Source organism: Schistocerca nitens, chromosome 3 (assembly GCF_023898315.1).
Source record: "Schistocerca nitens isolate TAMUIC-IGC-003100 chromosome 3, iqSchNite1.1, whole genome shotgun sequence".
In the NCBI taxonomy this organism is placed as follows: domain Eukaryota; kingdom Metazoa; phylum Arthropoda; class Insecta; order Orthoptera; family Acrididae; genus Schistocerca; species Schistocerca nitens.
The window spans coordinates 515,437,661-515,461,493 of NC_064616.1; the positions used below are offsets into that span (position 1 = coordinate 515,437,661).

The 23,833-nt window shown below is 44.1% G+C and overlaps 1 protein-coding gene across 1 annotated transcript in view; it reads right to left on the reverse strand.

Annotated features, from left to right (window-relative positions):
• Positions 1–16,520, reverse strand: part of LOC126248435 (beta-galactosidase-like) — a 287,520-nt gene extending 271,000 nt beyond the window's left edge. Inside the window, exon 1 of the mRNA XM_049949413.1 lies at positions 16,479–16,520. Within this exon, the coding sequence (XP_049805370.1) occupies positions 16,479–16,520 (42 nt within the window). The remainder of the gene's footprint in view (positions 1–16,478) is intronic.
• Positions 16,521–23,833: the final 7,313 nt, after the last annotated feature.

A 23,833-nucleotide genomic window follows, 5' to 3' on the forward strand; every position in this document is an offset into this window, starting at 1 on the left:
TTGTTCCAGAAACCGTTTTAGAACATCATCTCGACAGCCATTTACGGATCCACTCTACAATCAAGCTCTTAGCCTTATTGAAAATGGGAGCTCAATATGACAAGCATCCCAACCTACCGAGTTTTCAGAGCTTGCCTTAAAAAAAAAAGTCTTAAAACCGGCAAAAGTAGTGAGCACCTGGCCGATTCACAAAATATTTTACATTCGACGAAAAACATGCAATAGTGTAGTACTGCCTTTCCCGTGAAATATTTTTTTTTCGGTTTACTGTTAAAAGGTAACAACACAATAATGCGCAAACCACTGGCCAACCGCCAGGAGAAGAGGTCCCACATACGTCTTCCTACTGTAAATAAGCACAAGCAGACAAGTAACTCAGGCAGGGGTTGGGTGTTCACCTGCGTGCTTGAAGCTCATCAGTCTGTCCACTGCTGTTTCGGCGATCGGAAAGTTGCTCCTGTAGCTGATTTGACTGTACAATGTATATGACAATCGAAAAATTGGATATGGTTTTCTTTTATGCCGAGTGCTTTCAAACTGTTAGAGCAGTTACATGCTGGAAGGTACCCTCGTTGCGTCAAGTATAAAGAAAATCTGTCTTTGCACACATTGTAAAAAAATATTCCAGACGCTGTTAGTGTGGAAAATTAAATACACCAACGGAAGAGAACAAAAACTGTGAGGGAAATGCGATTAACATTTCAACAACGGTAATACTCAATCCAAATGTCATTAGAAGGCAAGCTGTATGTGTGACACAGGAGTGTTTTCCGAAAACTACCAATGCCTTTCAAAATCAATCGCAGTTCTCTGAATAGTGCCTCCGTGATGTGCCGTTTAAATGCAGTATTTTATTTGCGAATGAAACATCATTAACAAGCGATGGGAAAAATGGGAAAATCAATCTTCACAATTTGAACTACTCATCAGTTGAAAATCCACGTTCACTGTGAGAGGAGGATAAATGACGACCTTGATGTGTCAACGCTTGGTACGGGCTTTTCAAGAATGCATCGTTGGTCTTTGTTTTAATGATGTGACTCTAAATAGTCACAATGATCTAGTTCCTAACAGGTATGCTGCCGCAGTTATTGGAAGACATCTCCACAAATCATGTGGTACAAACATTATGGTTTTCCCGCTCATTCCGTATAGGCATTCTTAAAAGAGCATTCGTAGGTCGTTGGTTCGGTCGTTGAGAAAACACAAAATAGCCTGCACGCTCACCATACTTAACACTTCTGGAATTTATCCGTGGGAAAAATTAGAACAAGAGGTTTACAGGGAAACACTGATGACTCTCGAAGGCATGAAATTACTTATGACATAGGTATGTGCTGCGATAAATCCAGCTGAAATTCAGCACGCAATATTGGCTGTCCGTAATTACTTTGTAGCCTGGTTCAAAATGGTTCAAATGGCTCTGAGCACTATGGGACTTAACATCTGTTGTCATCAGTCCCCTAGAACTTAGAACTACTTAAACCTAACTAAGCTAAGGACATCACACACATCCATGCCCGAGGCAGGATTCGAACCTGGGACCGTAGCGGTCACGCGGTTCCAGACTGAAGCGCCTAGAACCGCACGGCCACACCGGCCGGCTTTGTAGCCTGTATCAGTGGTCTACGTCAATATTTTAAGCATTTGATATGACTGACAAACCGATAAATACACGAATTATACCTGAAATAAATGGTTGGTTTCGTTTGCCACATTAGGTTCAAATGGCTCTGAGCTCTATGCGACTTAAGTTCTGAGGTCATCAGTCGCCTAGAACTTAGAACTAATTAAACCTAACTAACCTAAGGACATCACACACATCCATGCCCGAGGCAGGATTCGAACCTGCGACCGTAGCTGTCGCTCGGCTCCAGACTGTAGCGCCTAGAACCGCAGGGCCACTCCGGCCGGCGCACATTAGGGCTAACGCTCGTAGTGTGTCTCCTGACGGTGGGACGTTGATTTGTAATACTGTCATTTTGCTGCTATTTGATCAGGTACCACACATATTGTACCACGAAGGCTCTAATCAATTACCACAGAAAAAGTGTTTAGTCAAAATTTTAAAAAGTCGTTGTCATAATTCGGCAAGTATAAAGTCAAAAATTACATGCACACGTCAGAAAATTAGCCACACTGTCCGCTGTAACTTACAGAAAACTCACCCCCATACTTATACTCATCCTGGATATAATATCTCATCTAAAGTATACGGATGCAATGCGGAATTAACCATATAACGTCATGAGAGGCGGACGCGCCAGTATAAAAGAAGGCAGGGAGTTGTGTGTTGTCAGTAGCGAAACAATAACAGCAGAATGGGGCGGTCAGGAGAGCTCAGGCACTTCGAACGTGGACCAGACATGACCGAGCGAGGTGGCGCAATGGTTAGCACACTAGACTCGCGTCCGGTCATCCTCATTTAGGTTTTCCGTGATTTCCCTAAATCGCTCCAGGAAAATGCCGGGATGGTTCCTTCGAAAGGGCACGGCCGACTTCCTTTCCCGTCCTTCCCTAATCTGATGAGATCGATGACCTCGCTGTTTGGTCTCCTCCGCCAAACAACCCAACCCAACACCTAGACACTGGCTGTCACAAATCCATCAGGGACATTTCAACCCTTCTAATTCCACTGTTGGTGATGTGATTGTGAAAAGCAAACACGAAGGAGCAACCGCAGCTAAACCAAGACCAGGCAGACTTCATGTACTGACGGACAGGGACCGTCGATCATTGTGAAGGGAGGTTGTGAAAAATCGCTTGAAACCAACAAAAGGAATCTCTCGTGAATTCCAAAGAGCTACCAGCAGTGCATCCAGCACAATGACTGTGCGTAGAACGTTAAAAAGAATGGCGTACAATGGTCGAACAGCTCTTCATTTGCCACAAAGCTAAATGCCGCGTCAGGTGGCGTAAAGAGCAACGCCACTGGACATCAGATGACTGGAAACGATGGATTTGGAATGATGAGTCACGCTATACCCTGTGGCAACCCAAAGGAAGTGTCTTGATTTGGCGAATGCGTGGAGAATGTTACGTGCTATCATGGTTAGGGTGTGGTCCCCTTAAGCAAACGCTAAATGTAGGAGGATATCAACACATTTTACAGCATCGTGTACTGCGTACAGTGGAGAAACAGTTGAAAGACGACGATTGTTTGTATCAGCATGACAACCCCGTAATAAAGCAGCATCTGTGAGGCAATGGCCTCCAGACAATAATATTCTCGCAATCGACTAGCCAGCCCAGAGCACCGATCGGACCCCTAGGGAACACCTTTGGCATGAGTTAGAACGTCGACTTCACTCCAGACCATAACGTCCAACACCACTACCGTCTCTGGTTTAGGCTCTTGGGGATGTTTGGGCTGCCATTCCTTCACAGATATTCACACACCCTATTGAAAGTGTCCCCAGGACAGTTGAACATACCGTATTAGTGTCCATTAATAGGTGTCCGGATACTTTTGATCAGACAGTGTATATATGAATGGCCTTGCTTTGCTGCCTCACCCTGAACACTTGATGTGTCGGACTACCAAACGTGGTTTTTAGGCAGTTTCTGACTCTCCTTTAGATAATGCTGGATTTGTCCGCAATCCCCGCCACAGAAAAAAAAAATGTACGACAACATTTAAAATACGATTACACACAGTCCATATTTTCCACGACTCACTGACAAATAGCACACACGAATCTCACCCCACTCCCCCTATCTTTTTACGTAAATTGACAACTGTGGTGTCAGTAAGGGAATTTGGCCAGAAACTTAGTATCAATATTTGCCAAATCATGAAACAGTAGGAACCAGACAAGAATGGATGTAGATGGTTGTTTTGTTGCATCAGTTCTATATTCTTCCACTACAGCACAGTAGTCAAAATTGAAAGGATCTGAGGAAGTTTGAGTTGTGTTTGCATTTAATTCGCATCAGTTTCTTATAACAGTGCAATGATATTTCAGAGAAAGGTTTCACGAAGATGCATCAAGTGCCACCTCCATTCGACTATGATGTCCACAGCTTACAGCTACTAACGCCTCTGTCAGGGGAAATGAACGGTTTATCCTGCAGTAACTGAAGTAACGGCTTAGCACGAGCGGTCGATTTCCTCTGAAGCACACAGAAGTTGACAAACAGAACATGCACACGTTTGAAAATTCCTGAATGGACGTTTCTAAAAAGCTAACAGAAACGACTAGAGCACACTAAACGACTTATATTTACCATAAACGTGACATTCAAATGGTTCAAATGGCTCTGAGCACTATGCGACTTAACTTCTGAGGTCATCAGTCGCCTAGAACTTAGAACTAATTAAACCTAACTAACCTAAGGACATCACACACATCCATGCCCGAGGCTGGATTCGAACTTGCGACCGTAGCGGTCGCTCGGCTCCAGACTGTAGTGCCTAGAACCGCACGGCCACTCCGGCCGGCCGTGACATTCAAGGACAATGTGAGTTTGCTACACGAATATAAAATAATATGGAAGAGGTCGACTGTGTTCTTCTCAGAAGATCCCATTCGGAATTTGCCTTAAGCTAAACCACGGAAAAGCTAAGTCTGGGTGGCAGTACGGTCACTTGAAGTGCCGTCCTCCAGATTGTGAGTCCCGTGTGTTACCATAGCTAGACCTCGTTCAGTAGTACGTAGAAGAGTATGGTTTTTGTGAACAACTTTATTTAGTGACGCAGCAACATATTTGATAACGGTAGCGAAAAGATACAACCTAACCGGATAGCTGTGCGCGTTAGCACGCCGCTTTCGGGATTCGGGGAGAGGCGCCAGACTCAGAATCGAACCCTTCCAGCGGATTAACGACGAGGGCTGGTGTGCCGGCCAGCCTGGACGTGGTTTTTAGACGGTTTCCCACAACCGACTAGTGATACCGGACTGGTAACCACATCCCGCGTTAGTTCCACGATTCGTAATCATTTAGAAAACGTTCGCACAATCTCACATGCGATAAGGTACACAAATTTCGTCCTTTGGGAGGGAACGGTGGGAGGGGGGGAGGGGGGAGGGGAGAAGAGTTGCGATATTTTGGCCGTCAGGCCACTCCCTACCTCTAACATTGCCAAATTCAATAATTAACTCGCTGATCCCGTGAAGATAAGGGATGAAGATCAGGTAAAGGGTAAGTGAAAACATATAATAGGCTCATTTTTGAAAAGAAAATCACAATGTTAATGCCGCGCCTTTTATTGATATCAACTGAAACTACAAGGTTACTGTTACCAGTCACAATTTATTTTATTTACACTACGTGATCGAGAGGTTTACACCTCCATACTCAGGTGGGTTTATGAGAATTAACACAATACGTATGAGTTGTATTTACGATTTTTGGGTAACCTGTGGTAGTGTCTCCAGTACTCACAGGCTCCTTTTTCTGCCGTCTTTACATCACTTGCAACAAGACATAATTATACCCTGTCAACTCTGAGGTAAGCAAAGATAGTTCGAGACAGACAGTTTGAACTTCATCTACTACTAGGACAGCGTCTCATTCCTTTTCCATTCCGATGTACGTAAATTTTCAACACGACATCGAAAAGCCGATGGATTGGTCGTTGTGACTGGAAATTTCTGTCAGGGCCCCCACGTTCACCTGACTTGCGTAATTTTCTTTTGTGTAGGGTTATGTGAAAGACTCACTAACAGATCGATCAGGACTATGAGCTTGAATCAACAGTTTCCCAAAATTCGGACACGAGCGTCTTACGTTGAGTGAGCGCTCAACTTCATTGCAGACTCCTTATCTGCAGAATCAGCGAAGAGGAATGCAATGAGCACTTATTAGAAAAATTTAAATATTTATGAGTTTCTCTACACGATCTGTTAAAAACACAGGTACGGTACATTAGTGAAACCGCTTCAACAATTTTAATAACTGTACACTGTTTCAGACGATTTTCCATTCTTTTTCATAGCTCTGCCTACAATAAGCGGATTGCGAGGGTAAAAAAAGTCAAGTATTTTTTCGATAATTCTGATACAGTCTAGTAATAGCAGGAGATACTGTGGTTCTCATCGCAGCCCCAATTTTCAGTCTAGCCCCTCAGGTTCATTTGAATACAGAAAACCAGGAATCTCCTCGCAGTGGCTGTTAAATTAGTACATGGCTTGTCAACGGTGGAATCATCATGGAGTGAGACAGTAGTCTTAAGCTACCCAGCTGCGCTACAGAAAGTAGTCTCAACTTATCTATTTGTAGCTCATACAATAAACGTTGAATGAAGAGCACAAGTTATTCCTTCGCATTCCGTCCCGCTTTCGGTGTAGCCACAGAAAATGCGCCAGTTTGTGGAGTAAGTGTGTTAGACACTCACAGATTCTTCCCAGGATTAAAGATAATGTTATAAATGATTAAAAGGGACATGGAGCACGTACACACAGAGTACGCAGGAGCAATTGTGGTTAGTATGTTGCCGGTATTAACTGTTGTTTATTCCTATATCAAATAGCTGGATAGACTATTGCAGTTCTAAAGAAAATCAATACATCATACTGTTTTCCTATTACAGACAATTAGTCGTAGATTACAACTGTCTAATTCAAATTAGTTTTACTGTCGCGTATACGATACTTGACGTGCGTTAGACAGCACTCTTTCATTCTGTGGCAAATGTTGAAGTTTGAGGCTATATACAGTCGATTAATGCTGCTCTTGCCGGCCGCGGTGGTCTAGCGGTTCTGGCGCTGCAGTCCGGAATCGCGGGACTGCTACGGTCGCAGGTTCGAATCCTGCCTCGGGCATGGGTGTGTGTGATGTCCTTAGGTTAGTTAAGTTTAAGTAGTTCTAAGTTCTAGGGGACTTATGACCTAAGATGTTGAGTCCCATAGTGAAAAAAAAAAATGCTGCTCTTGGTCCAGTATCTACGACACGAATATCATTACTAGTGAATTCAAATCTGTTCCCCTTTTGCCAATACGGAAAAGTCCCACATACTAAAACTGAACGCTTCATTGCGCAGTTGTTCCATGCAAACAATACAAGCGCCAGGGAAGAAGTACTCTGTTTACACTAACATAACACACCACACATTGCGAAAATGGATGTATGAGTTTGACAATTTCAACTTAACCAAATAACCTATCACCTTTCGAGCAACCTGAGCGTGGATAAACTGATTGGTGACAGAATCATCCCAATGAGGAAGGAAAGAAAATTGGGATTTAACGTCTCGTCGACATCGATGTCATTAGAGACGAAGAACATGCTCGGAATGTTTTAAATATGGGGAAAGGAATCTGTCGTACCCTCTCAAAAGAACCATCCAGGTATTTGTCTGGGGCGATTTAGGGACAACACGAAAAATTTAAATCTGCATCTGTATGGTAGGACGGGGATTTTAGCCATCGTCCTCCCGTATGTGAGCGCAGAGTGCTAACGACTGCACCACCTCGTTCGTATCGTTCGTATCGTTGAAAGAGGTAACCCCATTATGGATTCGGTTACAGTAGCAAATTATTTAAGAGTCATAGTGCGTACCTAGGCTGAAGGTCCAAATGGCTCTGAGCACTATAGGACTTAACGTCTGAGGTCATCAGTCCCCTAGAACTTTAACTAACCCAAGGACATCACACACATCCATGCCCGAGGCAGGATTCGAACCTGCGACTGTAGCGGTCGCGCGGTTCCAGACTGTAGTGCCTAGAACCGCTCGGCCACCTCGGCCGGCAGGCTGAAGGAAACGTGGAGAAGGAACATAACATGTGATTTATGCCGGAGAAAGACAAACCGCGATATAGTTCATTTGTACGAAGGCGTACGGAAAAGTAATACCTCCGAATTTTTTAGGTGAAAACTCGTAGAGAATTTTTGAATAAAACAAAGGTTATTAACATCCTGCGTTCTTATTCTTCATATCTACATATTTACTTCTCAACGTAGTCGCCATGGCGACGAACACATTTCTTCCAACGAGAGTCCTGTTTGTTGATACCGTAACTGTAGAATATTTCACTTTGTTGACAGAGTCACAACAACCTTACCGCTACTTATACCGTTCATCACTATCAAAGTGAAGTCCTCGAAGGTGTTCTGCAACGTTTGGAACCAGATGAAAATCTCATGGGGCCCAGTCGGGACTGAATGGAGGATGATCGATGACAGTGGACCCAAGACGTCGGATTGTTGCGGATGTAGCAACGCGCGTGTGTGTTAGGATGGGAAAAGCCGCCCGGTTAAAACCGATACCGGTATTTTAGTTCTGAATAACCGATACTTTTCGATATTTTTTGGCCTCGCATATGGCAGGTGTTTTTTTTCATTTTTTTCACTAACAACCGAGTAACTAAAACAGAAATATCAATTTTTTCACTAACAACCGAGTAACTAAAACAGAAATATCAATTACTCATAGCAGCAGTGCTGAAATTTTTCATTTTTAAATAAATCTGTTTTACAAACGGAGTAATTTTTATTCGTAAAATCTGCACTGGTTTGAAATATTGAGTTATTGTAGAAAATGAGAAAAGTCATCAGTGCTATTTTAATAATAATGCCGACAGAAACGAGCAACACACGCTGTCTTTGCCGCACATCCGTTGTGTTGCAAAATGGCACCACCATTAATTTGGAAATAGTTTTAGGAAGTGACGTAGAGTGAAGTACCTTGCTGCATTTGCTTTAAAAGATTAAAAAGATTCGTCTGCCTTTTATATGAAATAATAAAAACGGAAGGAAATTGTGCTAACAGAAATAAATTAAAAACTTTACAGTTTATTGATAGCATACAATAAATATATAAAGTAGCTCCTCTGCTGCCTGTCTCTACATAATATGCCTTTATATGCTTGTAGCCCTTGAAAACGGACAAATTAACAGGAAAAATAGAGTTCGTCAACTTCAGTTTTCCCCTTTAGCACTGAGTATTCGTAATGCCCAAATAGTAGTATGATCTCGGAGTACAACATGATTTTCGAACAGGTTTTTTGTTGTATTCAACCACTTATCACTTGTCGAGAAAAACAGCGAAAGGTGGACGGACTAAGTTCTCTTTTATTGCTTGTTTAATTTAAGATTTAGATCTATGAATCTGTGCAACTGAGTGAGTCAAAAGTTTTCAATCTTTGTTCGAGTTTTACGTTTATTACAGGAAATAATAGGTATAAAAAACCGAAAATCCGTTATTTCAGAAACCGGTATTAGAGCGGATGTGATAGTCAGGTTAACCGCTACGGTCGCAGGTTCGATCCTGTGTGTGATGTCCTTAGGTTAGTTAGGTTTAAGTAGTTCTAAGTTCTAGGGGACTGATGACCATAGATGTTAAGTCCCATAGTGCTCAGAGCCATTTGAACCATTTAACCTGGCGTGGAGAACACCGATGTAACTGAAAACCGATTGTTTCAGCGATAACCGACATGCCTAGTGTGGTCTGGCATTATCATGCCCTATGTACGTACGAACTCCTTGAATTCGAAACTCGATACAGCATGCTACTTCTCACGCACCAATATAGTTACATTACACACCGCCATGTTACACGCGTCAGTTCGAAGCCCACTAGCGGCAAAGGGCTGCAAGTACTTAGACGTGAAGAATAAAGATGTAGAATGTTGATAACGTTTGTCTTGTTTATAAGGCGTTAAGACTTTTCACATTAAAAATTTGGAGGCATTACTTCTCTGCTCGCTCTCGTATCTCATAAACTAATAGCAACAGGACAGTCTGCAAGAAGTACATTTTTCAAGGTTATCTACATACCCAGTTACGTTATCTTCAGCAAGAAATGAGCAGATTTGATCTCCTGCCGCAACGATTACGTTACGCCAAAGCCAATAGCAGCAGATGTTACAGCGATCGATGTGACCGTGTCTTCTTGTCTGACTTTAAGTGCTAGACGAGAAACTTCTTACGTTAATTCCCTTCTTTTTCATTATATATCTTATTATCAACGATAAAAAGGGTGTTATGTATGAGATACTAATTTTGGTGCTTTGTTAAAGCTACCGACCGAAGTCAGCTTTTTTTGTTCTATACGGGACAGAAATTTGGAGACTACTCAAGGAAATTTTTTGTATATTTTGGTACAATGGACCTGTAGTCTCCAATGTTTGTTAAAGAGTAATTGCATGTCGTTTCATTCCTTGCCCCCGTGTATGTTTGTATCTGCCTTCTTTTCGTTAGCGTTCATCACGTCTAACACGGGCAACTCTGTACTCAGGATTTGGCAAATTGAATTGATTTAAATTTGTGACCGGGTGCCCTTCCTATTGCTGCAGTTGTCAGTTGCCAAAGGGGAAAGAAGTCCCGCGTGTGTTACGTGCCTGAATCATGTAACGTTTGTTCTGCGTGGCCGGCCGAAGTGGCCGAGCGGTTCTAGGCGCTACATGCCTCGGGCATGGATGTGTGTGCTGTCCTTATGTTAGTTAGGTTTAAGTAGTTCTAAGTTCTAGGGGACTGATGACCTCAGAAGTTAAGTCCAATAGTGCTCAGAGCCATTTGAACCATTTTTGTTCTGCGTGTAATCTGTTTGAGTATCGTATTCTCTGAGGCGGAAATTCGGAACCAGCCAAGCATTTGCCTAAACCAGCGTGGGAAACCACCTAAAAACCACACTCAGGGTGGCCGCTGCACCAGCCACGGTCGTTAATCCACCGCCGGGTCTGTCTCGCAAGCTAGCGGGCTGCATGTTACACTATACGAGCAGGTTCTTAGCTTTGCATCTGTATTGCACTGAAAATACCTGCACAACAGTGTTAATGTCAACGATATGCGTTGTGTATCTTGTCTGGAAACAAACCTGCTCCATTCATTCACGGTGCTTGCTCTTGACCAAGGTAATGTCCACACTTCTTCATCATGTTTGCATTCAGTACCACTCGCTTCTGTCTAGGGTTTATTTTTCTAGCAGAGTTAGTTTGCTTTAACAATGATACACAGATATATGGATAAGTTTTCAAATGGTTCAAATGGCTCTGAGCACTATGGGACTTAACTTCTGAGGTCATCAGTGTCCTCGAACTTAGAACTACTTAAACCTAACTAATCTAAGGACATCACACACATCCATGCCCGTGGCAGGATTCGAACCTGCGACCGTAGCGGTCACTCGGTTCCAGACTGTAGCGCCTAGAACCGCTCGGCCACACCGGCCGGCATGGATAAGTTTACTGATTAAAAGTTTGCCAGTATGCAGCCTTCTATTGAAGTGATCCTGCGCCCCAGACACAACTCCAAAGCTGTGGCGCCTTCAGCCCTCCCCCCCCCCCCCCCCCCTCGTCCCCCTCGCTCACCAGATATATCTTTTGACATTTTTTCTATTAACATTTAGCAAATTATGATTTTGTAAGTAGGTTTAATGACCGTATGAGACACAGTGAAACTGACTGGCCAGTGAGGTTTAATACAAGAATTACATGGCTTAAATTTTTAACACAGTGATTAGCAAAGGAACTTAAGACTCCAGAATGAGATTTTCACTCTGCAGCGGAATGTGCGCTGATATGAAACCTAGGATTCATACATACAGATCACTGGTAACCTCTGCTATCCGAAATATTGGATCTGAATGATTTAACCGTTAATTATGATTTTTAGCATATTTCCAAATATCCTCCTGAAGTGACAATGTTGGCTCACTTTAAGGTGCTCAATTTTGATGTAAGAATAATAATCTAGGAAAGTAGCATGCCTATTCTGCATAATAAACGATACTGTGTGGCCCATGATCCACGTTTCAGCGTTGTTTTTTGCTCGTGGATATCTCAGTTTTTCTGGCTGAATGATCTCTAAAAGGTCTACACCACTCGGCGTCGTACGGTCTATCAGCCAACTGAGCTACCCATGCACGACTCATACCCCTTCCTCACAGCTTTACTTCCGCAGGTACCTCGTCTCCTACCATCCAAACTTTACAGAAGCTCTCCTGTGAAACTGCTTCTGTAAAGTTTGGAAGGTAGGAGACGAGGTACTGGCGGAAGTAAAATACTGGCTCTGAGCACTATGGGACTTAACATCTGTGGTCATCAGTCCCCTAGAACTTAGAACTACTTAAACCTAATTAACCTAAGGACATCACACACATCCATGCCCGAGGCAGGATTCGAACCTGCGACAGTAGCAGTCGCGCGGTCCCGGACTGTGCGCCTAGAACCGCTAGACCACCGCGGAAGGCGGCGGAAGTAAAGCTGTGAAGACAGGGCGTGAGTCGTGCTTGGGTAGCTCAGATGGTAGAGCACCTGCCTGCGAAAGGCAAAGATCCCGAGTTCGAGTCTGGGTCCGGCACACAGTTTTAATCTGCCAGGAAGTTTCAAACTTAAGACTTTCGACGCTTCAGAGCGTGACGGAATTCCATTCGCTCTAGAATAACGAAAAATACGTTTTTCGAGGGGCGTTCAGTAAATATGGCAACAGAGTTATTTCTCAGCCAACTTCGGTTGAAAAAATGTGGAATTTATTGTGGGACATCGAGGATATTCACGCTTCAGCCCCTATAGTTTCGTTAAGTTCTGACAGGTGGCGGCGCTATACATGGCCTTCAAAATAGCGTCTGTATCGGAGGTTCTTTCCAAGTAGAGGGATGTCATTGAGTTTCTTTCGGCGGAAAACTAGGGCATCGTAAATATTCACTAGCGCTTGCAGGATGTCTATGGAAACCTTCAGTGAACAAAAGCATGGTGAGTCGTAATGCGAGGCGTCTGTCATCGTCATACGGTCGCCAAATCTGTCCGACTTCCGGCATGCCGGCCGTCCGCACACAACTGTGATTCCTGCGATGTTGGAACAGGCGGACACTCATTCGAGGTGATGGACGGATCACAATCAAAACCTCGCTACTGAGTCGAACGTCTCTGCTGGTACTGCTGACACACTCGTCCACCAGTTGAGGTTCTAAAGGGTGTGTGTCCGCTGAATTCCTCGTCGCCTAACAGAAGACTATAAAGAGCAACGAAGGACCATCTGTGCGGAATTGTTTGCGCGTTACGAGGCTGATCGTTACGATTTTTTGTCGAACATCGTCACAGGCGACGAAACATGGGTTCATCACTACGAATCGGAAACAAAATGACAACCCATGGAGTAGCGCTACACCACCACTCCTGCGAAGGAAAAGTTTAAAGCCGCACGCTCAGCCGTTTAAGTCATCACGACTGTCTCCTAGGACTGGCTAAAAAATGGTTCAAATGGCTCTGAGCACTATGGGACTCAACTGCTGAGGTCATTAGTCCCCTAGAACTTAGAACTAGTTAAACCTAACTAACCTAAGGACATCACAAACATCCATGCCCGAGGCAGGATTCGAACCTGCGACCGTAGCGGTCTTGCGGTTCCAGACTGCAGCGCCTTTAACCGCACGGCCACTTCGGCCGGCCTCCTAGGACTGTTAGTCCTCATCCACCCTGCTGCCAGGGTTTCGCACCTTCCGACTTCCATCTGTTTGGCCCAGTGAAGGATGCACTCCGCTGGAAGCAGTACGTGACTGATGCGGAGGTTATTGATGCAGCAAGTCTTTGGATCTGACTTCGACCAGCAGAGTAGTGCCATGCAGGCGTACAGGCTCCCCCAGATGACGTAAGGGCGTCTCACTGAATGAAGATTATGTTGAAAAATAGTATTGTAGCCAAAAGAGTGGGGAATAATATGGTGTATTGGGATCCTGAATAAAATCAACCTGCTTTCAGAATGAAACGTGTTGCATTATTCACTGAACGCCCCTCGTACGAAAGTAATGTCTACTTCCAGTGGTCCTTCGACTCCAGACACGTGAGCAATGCAGCCAGTGACCAACGGTAAAAATTACATATATTCACACGAGTGTACAACTTATTGCTACATGGACAAAGGATAGCTGTCAATAGACACAACGACTAGCAGCTGCCGTAATATTATTAATGAGCAGCAGAAGGCTTATTCTTCATTTTTTTCTTTTACTTACACAACAGGTCATACCACCTGAAACCTGGAAGCAGCAAAAGTCTCGGCTGGAGGGACCAGAAAATTATTTTTCTCCTCCACCCCTTTTGCCTTCTTCCTCCACCGTCGCGTCTCGTTCTAGTCCTCAGTCTGCACAAATTGGAAAAAAACGGAAGTCGGAAGTCTTCAAAAAAATGGCTCTGAGCACTATGGGACTTACCATCTGTGGTCATCAGTCCCCTAGAACTTAGAACTACTTAAACCTAACTAACATAAGGACAGCACACACATCCATGCCCGAGGCAGGATTCGAACCTGCGACCGTAGCGGTCACGCGGTTCCAGACTGAAGCGCCTAGAGCCGCACGGCCACACCGGCCGGCTCGGAAGTCTTCGATCAAATAGCATATTTGCTTTCGCACCCGCTCGCTGACGCCTGACATCATACAATGTCAGAGAACTCCATTCTTCAATATGAGTGAGTTGTGTAGACGGTAGCTGTGTGAATCAAATCGTCATAAGCCACGTTAGCGACAGGCTTCTGTTCGGTAGTAGACGTTTCTTTGAAACATTATTGGATGTTTAAGTAGACTCTGCATCTTACACAGAAGAAGATCTTCTGCTTGTGACTCCTAGCGCAAATGATGCATTATTTTGGTCAAGAATAGTGTAGCCTGATAGTTGTTTCTGTCATTTATTTTTAATGGTAATTTGCATGTATTGTACTTGTTTCTGACTCGAATAAAAAACATAATTATATTCACTCTGATACGAGCCACCAGGTAGAGCAGGACTCTTATACCAATTCTTCAGTATTGTTCATCGACCTGGGATCCTTACTAGGTAGGACTGATAGAAGCGATCGAGAACATCCAATGAAGAGTGGCGCGTTTCATCAAATGATCGTTTAGTGAGTGCGAGAGCGTTACAGAGATGCCTAACAGACGCTACAAGAGAGGCGTTGTGCAACACAGAGACGTTTACTATTGATATGTCGAGAGAGTACTTTCCGAAAAGAGTCGTACAACATTTTATTTCCTCCCTCATACGTCTCGCGAAATGACCACAACGAGAAAATTCGAGAAATTAGAGCTAATACAGAGACTTAGCGACAGAACGAGGAGCCGGACAAAGTGGCTGAGCGGTTCTAAGCGCTTCAGTCTGGAACCGCGCGACTGCTACGGTCGCAGGTTCGAATCCTGCCTCGGGCATGGATGTGTGTGATGTCCTTAGGTTAGTTAGGTTTAAGTGGTTCTAAGTTCTTGGGGACTGATGATCTCAGATGTTATGTCCCATAGTGCTCAGAGCCATTTGAATCAACTGAACAGAACGAGGAAAGGGGAATCAGTTAGTGGTACCAGAAGTACCCTCCGACACACACCGCCAAGTGGCTTGCACAGTACTGATAGAAATGTAGATGTAGAAATACTCGGAAAATATCCCTGAAGAGCCTCCGAAAGTATGTCAGTGGAGTTAGTTTTCCCCCTGCATAGCATTCCTTATTGGATGTTTAAGTAGACTCTGCATCTTACACAGAAGAAGATCTTCTGCTTGTGACTCCTTGTGACTCCTGATGTGTATCTGTTAACGGAAGGCATGATCGTCACTAATATTTGGTACGAAAGGGAGGACAGGAGATGATGTGATGTTTACGATCACCAGACCTTACGCAGGCATCGTGATTACTTCCCAAACCTCTTAACATTGTTGCATCTAGCGGGGCAGGTAGTAGGTACCACTGTTTATGGAGATACTCCGTTGGGTGGGGACGTCAGCCAGCACGGGTTTTTTGGTGCTATTCGAAATGTGTTGGCTGTGTGCCGACGACAAGTTCCACCTTCCCTCGTTTGATTCAATAATCGTGCATAACAGAATAAATACAACATTACAGGAACACTCGTTACAATAGACCGGACGACTTGGAGACGACACTGCGTGAACGGTCGGAGGAAGGCAAATTGCCTCCACCGGGTTCCTTTTCCACGACAGCAATGCCATATTCCTCAACTTGCATTGCCTAACTAGTAGACTAACTTTAACTTTTATGTTCAAACAAGCAGACATTAATTTCGTGAAACCTACGGCATACGAAATTTGACGGATTAACTTCAGTCATCGAACTTTGCGAGAGTTGTCGTCCCAGGCGTGCTAGCAATTTTATCACGAACATTGTGAGAAGTCTGGCAAATGTAATTCAAAAGTTAAAAATATGTAAGCGTCTACCATAGAGTACAGTAGACTGCGCGATGGCAGTGACCATTATCTCGATATCCGCCGAAGTGTCACTCGTCGCTTGTACGCACGGGCGAGAGATCAGGACATCGCTCTGTCAACCGTTAACATTATCTTTCGCAACTGGAACCAGCAATTTTTCTTCCATAGCTCAACAGTCTTTCCCTACGGTGAATGAGAAACGGCTGTCAACAGCTACCGGGGATCGAATGCGGGTCGTCTTTGTAGCAGCCAGAACCGCTGATCGCACGGTTGCGGGGGAGGTCTGGCTGCCTCAATTACGCAGAAATTTGCTGTGCATTGCCATCGTATAGCGTAAAAAAAGCGTTGTGCACGAGAGAGACGCTGTGTGCAGCGGCAGCGGCAGCGGATACTCACAAGCTGTAGCAGCAGGGCGAGCACAACCGCGCGCAGCCACATCGTGCAGCCGTCTGGCTGAACACCGCCCCGTCAGCCGCTGGCCGCCGCTGCTTCTCCGCGCATGCGCGCTGCTGCCGCCCGCCACCCTACCGCTGCTCGCGAACTTCGTACAATTGGCATCAAATGTGGGCGGACATGGGCGCGCATACTTGTCTGTAGCCGCCGCAGCGCTCGTAACCTGCGGTCTTCTGGCATCCTCTGGGTCACGTTCCGAGCATTACACGCTGATTAACAAAGGGGAAACTGCGGACAAAGGCAGTAAGCGCTGTGGAAATACCGGTCTTGATTTCCATGAGTTTACAAAATTGCTGTCGGTTGTTGTCGCGATGCTTCATTAGATGTACAGCGTAGTGTACAACACACGTTTTACAAATGCACCGCAAAAGAACATTACAAAGGCATTTTCAAAACGAAAACACGAAACAAAGAAATTAGTAAAACGAGGGCGTGGTAAAAGGTAACGCCTTAGAATTTTTCATGTAAAAATTCTTAAGGCATTCTAAATGAAACATCTTTATTATTCGCGTCAACATACTTATTTCTCAACATTGTCACACTGGCGACGAATTCATTTTTCTGAACGAGAAGTATGTTGTTACTGTCACTGTAGAATGTTTGACTTTATTGATTGGCCGAGCGGTTCTAGGCGCTATGCCGGCCGCGGTGGTCTAGCGGTTCTGGCGCTGCAGTCCGGAACCGCGGAACTGCTACGGTCGCAGGTTCCAATCCTGCCTCGGGCATGGGTGTGTGTGATGTCCTTAGGTTAGTTAGGTTTAAGTAGTTCTAAGTTCTAGGGGACTTATGAGCTAAGATGTTGAGTCCCATAGTGCTCAGAGCCATTTTTTTCTAGGCGCTACAGTCTGGAACCGCGCGACCGTTACGGTTAGGCCTAAGTAGTTCTCAGTTCTAGGGGACTGATGACCTAAGCAGTTAAGTCCCATAGTGCTCAGAGCCATTTGAACCATTTGAACTTTATTGATGGAACCAGAACCTTACATCTGCTTGCACCTCTTGAACTTTTGGAAACAGATGAAAATCGAATGGGGCCCAGTCGGGACAGTATGGAGAACGTTCGACGACAGTGAACCCAAGGCGTCGGACTGCTGCAGATGTCGCAGCCCTCGTGTGTGGTCCGGCATTATTATGCTGAAGGAGAGCGTGCTCCAAGTTTGGACGAACTCTTCGAATTCGAAACTCTATTACAACACGCTGTTCCCTACGTACCGACTTTGCTACGTGACACACTGCAACTCGGAGCCATGTAGGGGCAGAGAACTGCAAACCTATAGACATGACAATAAAAGCAAGTCTTCTGGTCCAGACTGTATACCAGTTAGATTCCTTTCAGAGTATGCTGACACAGTAGCTCCATACTTAACAATCATATACAACCGTTCACTCTACGAAAGATCCGTACCCAAAGACTGGAAAGTTGCACAGGTCACACCAATATTCAAGAAAGGTAGTAGGAGTAATCCTCTAAATTACAGGCTCATAAAATTAACGCCGATATGCAGCAGGATTTTGGAACGTATATTGTGTTGGAACATCATGAATTACCACGAAGAAAACGGTCTATTAACACACAGTCAATGCCGATGTAGAAAACACCGTTCTTGTGAAACACAATTAGCTCTTTACTTGCACGAAGTGTTCAGTGCTATCGACAAGGGATTTCAAATTGATTCCGTATTTCTGGATTCCCGGAAGGCTTTTGACACTGTACCACACAAGCGGCTTGTAGTGAAATTGCGTGCATCAACCATGGACCTTGCCGTTGGTGGGGAGGCTTGTGTGCCTCAGCGATACAGATTGCCGTATCGTAGGTGCAACCACAACGGAGGGGTATCTGTTGAGAGGCCAGACAAACGTGTGGTTCCTGAAGAGGGGCAGCAGCCTTTACAGTAGTTGCAGGGGCAACAGTCTGGATGATTGACTGATCTGGCCTTGTAACACTAACCAAAACGGCCTTGCTGTGCTGGTACTGCGAACGGCTGAAGGCAAGGGGAAACTAAAGTCGTAATTTTTCCCGAGGGCATGCAGCTTTACTGTATGGTTAAATGATGATGGCGTCCTCTTGGGTAAAATATTCCGGAGGTAAAATAGTCCCCCATTCGGATCTCCGGGCGGGGACTACTCAAGAGGACATCTTTATCAGGAGAAAGAAAACTGGCGTTCTACGGATCGGAGTGTGGAATGTCAGATCCCTTAATCGGGCAGGTAGGTTAGAAAATTTAAAAAGGGAAATGGATAGGTTAAAGTTAGATATAGTGGGAATTAGTGAAGTTCGGTGGCAGGAGGAACAAGACTTTTGGTCCGATGAATACAGGGTTAGAGGGAGACCAAGAGATGAATACACTAAGCAGATTCAGAAGGATGTAGGTTGCAGTAAGTACTGGTGTAAGTAGGCTGTTTATGTTTTCTTATTGGCAACGTTACGTAGCGCTCTGTATGAAAATCACTGGCTGTGCTGTGTGCAGTCTGTGGCTAGTTGGCCGGCCGAAGTGGCCGTGCGGTTAAAGGCGCTGCAGTCTTGAACCGCAAGACCGCTACGGTCGCAGGTTCGAATCCTGCCTCGGGCATGGATGTTTGTGATGTCCTTAGGTTAGTTAGGTTTAACTAGTTCTAAGTTCTAGGGGACTAATGACCTCAGCAGTTGAGTCCCATAGTGCTCAGAGCCATTTGAACCATTTGTGGCTAGTTTGCATTGTTGTCTGCCATTGTAGTGTTGGGCAGCGGCAGCTGGATGTTAACAGCGCGTAGCGTTGCGCAGTTGGAGGTGAGCCACCAGCAGTGATGGATGTGGGGAGAGAGTTGGCGGAGTTTTGAAATTTGTAGGACTGTCATGAACTGCTATATATAATATGACTATTAAGGTAAATACAGTGTTTGTTCTCTATTAAAATCTTTCATTTGATAACTATGCCTATCAGTAGTTAGTGCCTTCCTTAGTTTGAATCTTTTATTTAGCTGGCAGTAGTGGCGCTCGCTGTATTGCAGTAGTTCGAGTAACGAAGATTTTTGTGAGGTAAGTGATTTGTGAAACGTATAGGTTAATATTAGACAGGGCCATTCTTTTGTAGGGATTATTGAAAGTCAGATTGCGTTGCGCTAAAAAATATTGTGTGTCAGTTAAAGCACAGTCTTGTATAATTGTTTAAAGGGGACGTTTCACTGGGAGATGAAGAAGCTTGCACAGGATTGAGGAGCAAGGAGAGCTGCATCAAACCAGTCTCAGGACTGAAGACCACAACAACAGCAACATGGAATATCGTCTCAGTTATGTGACTTGATTCGTGATTTCCTGTCAGAGAGGTCACAGTTCGTAGTAACTGACGGAAAGTCATCGAGTAAAACAGAAGTGATTTCTGGCGTTTCCCAAAGTAGTGTTACAGGCCCTTTGCTGTTTCTTATCTATATAAACGATTTGGGAGACAGTCTGAGCAGCCGTCTTAGGTTGTTTAGGTTGTTTGCCGGTGACGCTGTCGTTTATCGACTAGTAAAGTCATCAGAAGACCAAAACACATTGCAAAACGATTTAGAAAGGATACCTGTATGGTGCGAAAATTGGCAATTGGCCCTAAATAACGAAAAGTGTGAGGTCATCCACATAAGTGCTAAAAGGAATCCGTTAAACTTCGGTTACACGATAAATCAGTCAAATCTAAAGGCCGTAAATTCAACTAAATACCTAAGAATTACAATTACGAACCACTTAAATTGGAAGAAACACATAGAAAATTTTGCGGGGAAGGCTAATTAAAGACTGCGTTTTATTGGTAGCACACTTAGAAAATATAACAGATCTTCTATGGAGACTGCCTACACTACGCTTGTCCGTCCTCTTTTAGAATACTGCGGCGTGGTGTGGGATCCTTACCAGATACGATTGACGGAGTACATCGAAAAAGTACAAAGAAAGGCAGCACGTTTTGTATTATCGTGAAATAGGGGAGAGAATGTCACTGAAATGATAGAGGATTTGGGATGGCCATCATTAAAACAAAGGCGTTTTTCGATGCGGAGCAATCTTCTCACGAAATTCCATTCACTAAATTTCTCCTCCGAATGCGAAAATATTTTGTTGATGCCGACCTACATGGGGAGAAACGATCACCATGATAAAATAAGGGAAATCAGAGCTCGTACGGAAAGATATAGGTGTTCGTTCTTTCCGCTCGCCACACGAGATTGGAATAATAGAGAATTGTGAAGGTGGTTCGATGAACCCTCTGCCAGACACTTAAATGAGATTTGCAGAATATCAATGTAGATGTAGATGTAGGGATAAATTTCAGTTATATCCATTATGGACGACGTGCTACAAATGTTATTTAAATTGGAGGCTCGTTGGATATTTGTACCTAGATAAATAACCAATGTAGAATAAAGATGTAAAATGCTAATAACGTTTGTTGCTGTATACAAAAAGCTCTAATAGTTTTCGCATAAATAATTCCAGGCATTACTTTTGAGGATGCTCTCGTACATTCACGGGTCGTCATCCGTCATCCATCTGCACACACAAAAACACACACGCACACACACACACACACACCCAGGGAACTGCTACAGTTTTTGTTTGAACTTTATTCACTGATCGATTTCGGGATTTTATATATCCATTATCAACGTCATTTGCATAAATTTCAACGAAAAATTTCAGCTGTTCTGTGGATCTGTGGATATCAAAGCACATAGCACATGGAAAGGCATCAAGATAAATTTACCCAAACAGCATTCATAATGGGGAAACAAGTTTCCGAAACAGATATGTGAATAAAATTAAAAAAAAAAACTGTAGCTGTTCGGTCGATCTTCTTCCATAGCAAAATGGATTTTACAGGTGCGGCTCCAATTCATTCAACCATTACGTGAAAATGCATCAAGAACTGGAGTGGTAGCCGACCGAAACTAGTATTAGAAAAGGCCGTTCTGGTCAAACATCTGAGCATATAAAAAATTTTCTTAGAAATAAAATAGCACGAATTAGTATCTTCAGCAACTGAGACAAGAAACGACCGAAGATTAGGATTCAGAGAGCCGTCGAGGACCAGGTCATTAGAGATGAAACACAGTGGATGGGGATAGACAATGAAAGGAATAGACCGTGTCCTTTTCAAAGGAAAAATTTCGGTATTTGCCTTAAGTGAATTATAGAATCCTACACGCAATTGGTCGAAGGGTATTCGGTGTTTCTTAAGAGCCGACATACGAGAGAAGTGCAATAAATAATTCAATACATTTTTTCTCAGTTAATAATGCGGAATTTGTTGTGGGACATCGTGGAATATTACCGCTTCAACCAGTATAGTTTCACGAAGTCTCAACAGGTTGTGGAGCTATATGTAACCTTCAAAATGGTGTCTGTAATGGAGGTGCGTTCCAAGCAGAGAGCTGTCATTGAGTTTCTTTGAAGGAAAAATAGAGCATCGCAGATATTCAATAGCTCTTGCAGGATGTCTAAGGAGACCTGGCAGTGAACAAAAGCACGCTGAGTCGTTAGGCGAGACGTCTGTCATCATCGCACAAACAAAATTTAAAATTTTTCGCTCGAACTGGTGGATGTTCTTGATTAAAATGATAATTGCACACGGTCATCTCTGTTCCAGGAAACAAATTATAAGCTGCTTGGATGATGGCAATATCGAGGTCCATCATCAGAGATGCAGGGTGCCATCCAGGCACATTAGTTTTAATACCTTTAAAAAGATGTTCGTAAGTTTCTCGCTTTTTATTTGGTAGCAAAGCAAACAACTGGTTTGGTGGTTTTCTTTTCCTCCCAAGAACTATAGAACTGGATTCGTGGTTTTCTTTTCCTCAAAAAAAAAAAAAATCGTTCAAATGGTTCTGAGCACTATGGGACTTAACATCTCAGGTCATCAGTCTCCTAGAACTTAGAATTACTTAAACCTAACTATCCTAATGACATCACACACATCCATGCCCGAGGCAGGATTCGAACCTGCGACCGTAGCGGTCGAGCGGTTTCAGACTGAAGCGCCTAGAACCGCTCGGCCACCAACGGCCGGCTTTCTTTTCCTCCCAAGGACTATTAACGTCAGCGTGGAGTACAAACAACTGTCCAAACTGCTTGATCGGAGTCTTGAGCGTTGCATCCACAAAGAATGATTCACAGTTTGATAAACACGGTTCTCCCTTTTCGCTGGAAAACACCAGTGTTTTGTTATTCGGTTGCCTGTTATCATCTGCAAATAAAAAATTGCTACCAACATTCATCAGTAAATTATTTTCTTGGAAGAATATTCTTCTAGAATCGGTAGGATCCTGTGTAGTTTCCATATACTTTCGCCTATTGCGATGTAACGATTGTTTCACACTTATGTGTGATGGTAACGATGCTACCAAGTCGTAGCCTCGATTGAAGAGTTGCCCTACTTCTTCAACGTTAACTGATGGAAGTGTAGGTCTGTTTCTTTTGCTTGCTCCTTTGCGCTGACAAAATGTTTTCGCACTTCATATGCTGCTTCATCTGGAATACAACCATTGCTGCCTCCCCCTAAAGATGTGTTATTTTTTGTAGATAGCCTTCCTTTGCATTTATTCTTTTTAAATTTTACTCGACGCTAGTATCTCACTTCTTGTTTTTTTCTGTAGTCCTCTATATACTGATTCCCACCGTAAATCAGTAAAGGTCTCCCATTGGTGGCCTCGGTAAACTCCATGATCTCAGCACTAAAACATGGAACACTGCTTGCAAGTCAGAGATCAACTGCATTACTGAACACTGGGAGAAAGCCATGTGCAGTACGAACTGGTGCAGGTACAGGGAATATTATGCAGTAAGTGGGCTTTGGCCTTCCCCAGCAAATGTCGCAGGTACCGGCGGACAGGGCCGAGCGGGGTAGCCGCGCTGTCTTGGGGGGCCTTGCAACGGTCCGCGCGACTACCCCTGTCGTAGATTCGAGTCCTCCCTCGGATGTGGGTGTGTATGTTTTGTCATGAGAGTAAGTAAGCTTAAGTTAGGTTAAGTCGATGACCTCAGCAGTTTGGTCCCATAGGAACTTACCACACATTTCCAAAATTTTCCGGCGGACACGCCTGTGTATCCTACTACTGGAACAGGTTGTCCACTACCTACAGTGTCCTGTTCCGTACAAATGTCAAAACATTCCGTCTCTGTACAAGTGTCACTCTGTGCAAGTGTCACGAACTCCACCAGTTGGGGTACTCACAGGTGTGAGCCCGCTGTGTTCCTCGCAGCCCAACAGAAGACCATAAGGAGCAACGAATGAAGCTCAGTTAAGGATGCACTCCACGGGAAGCTATACGAGAATGATGGGGAGGTTATT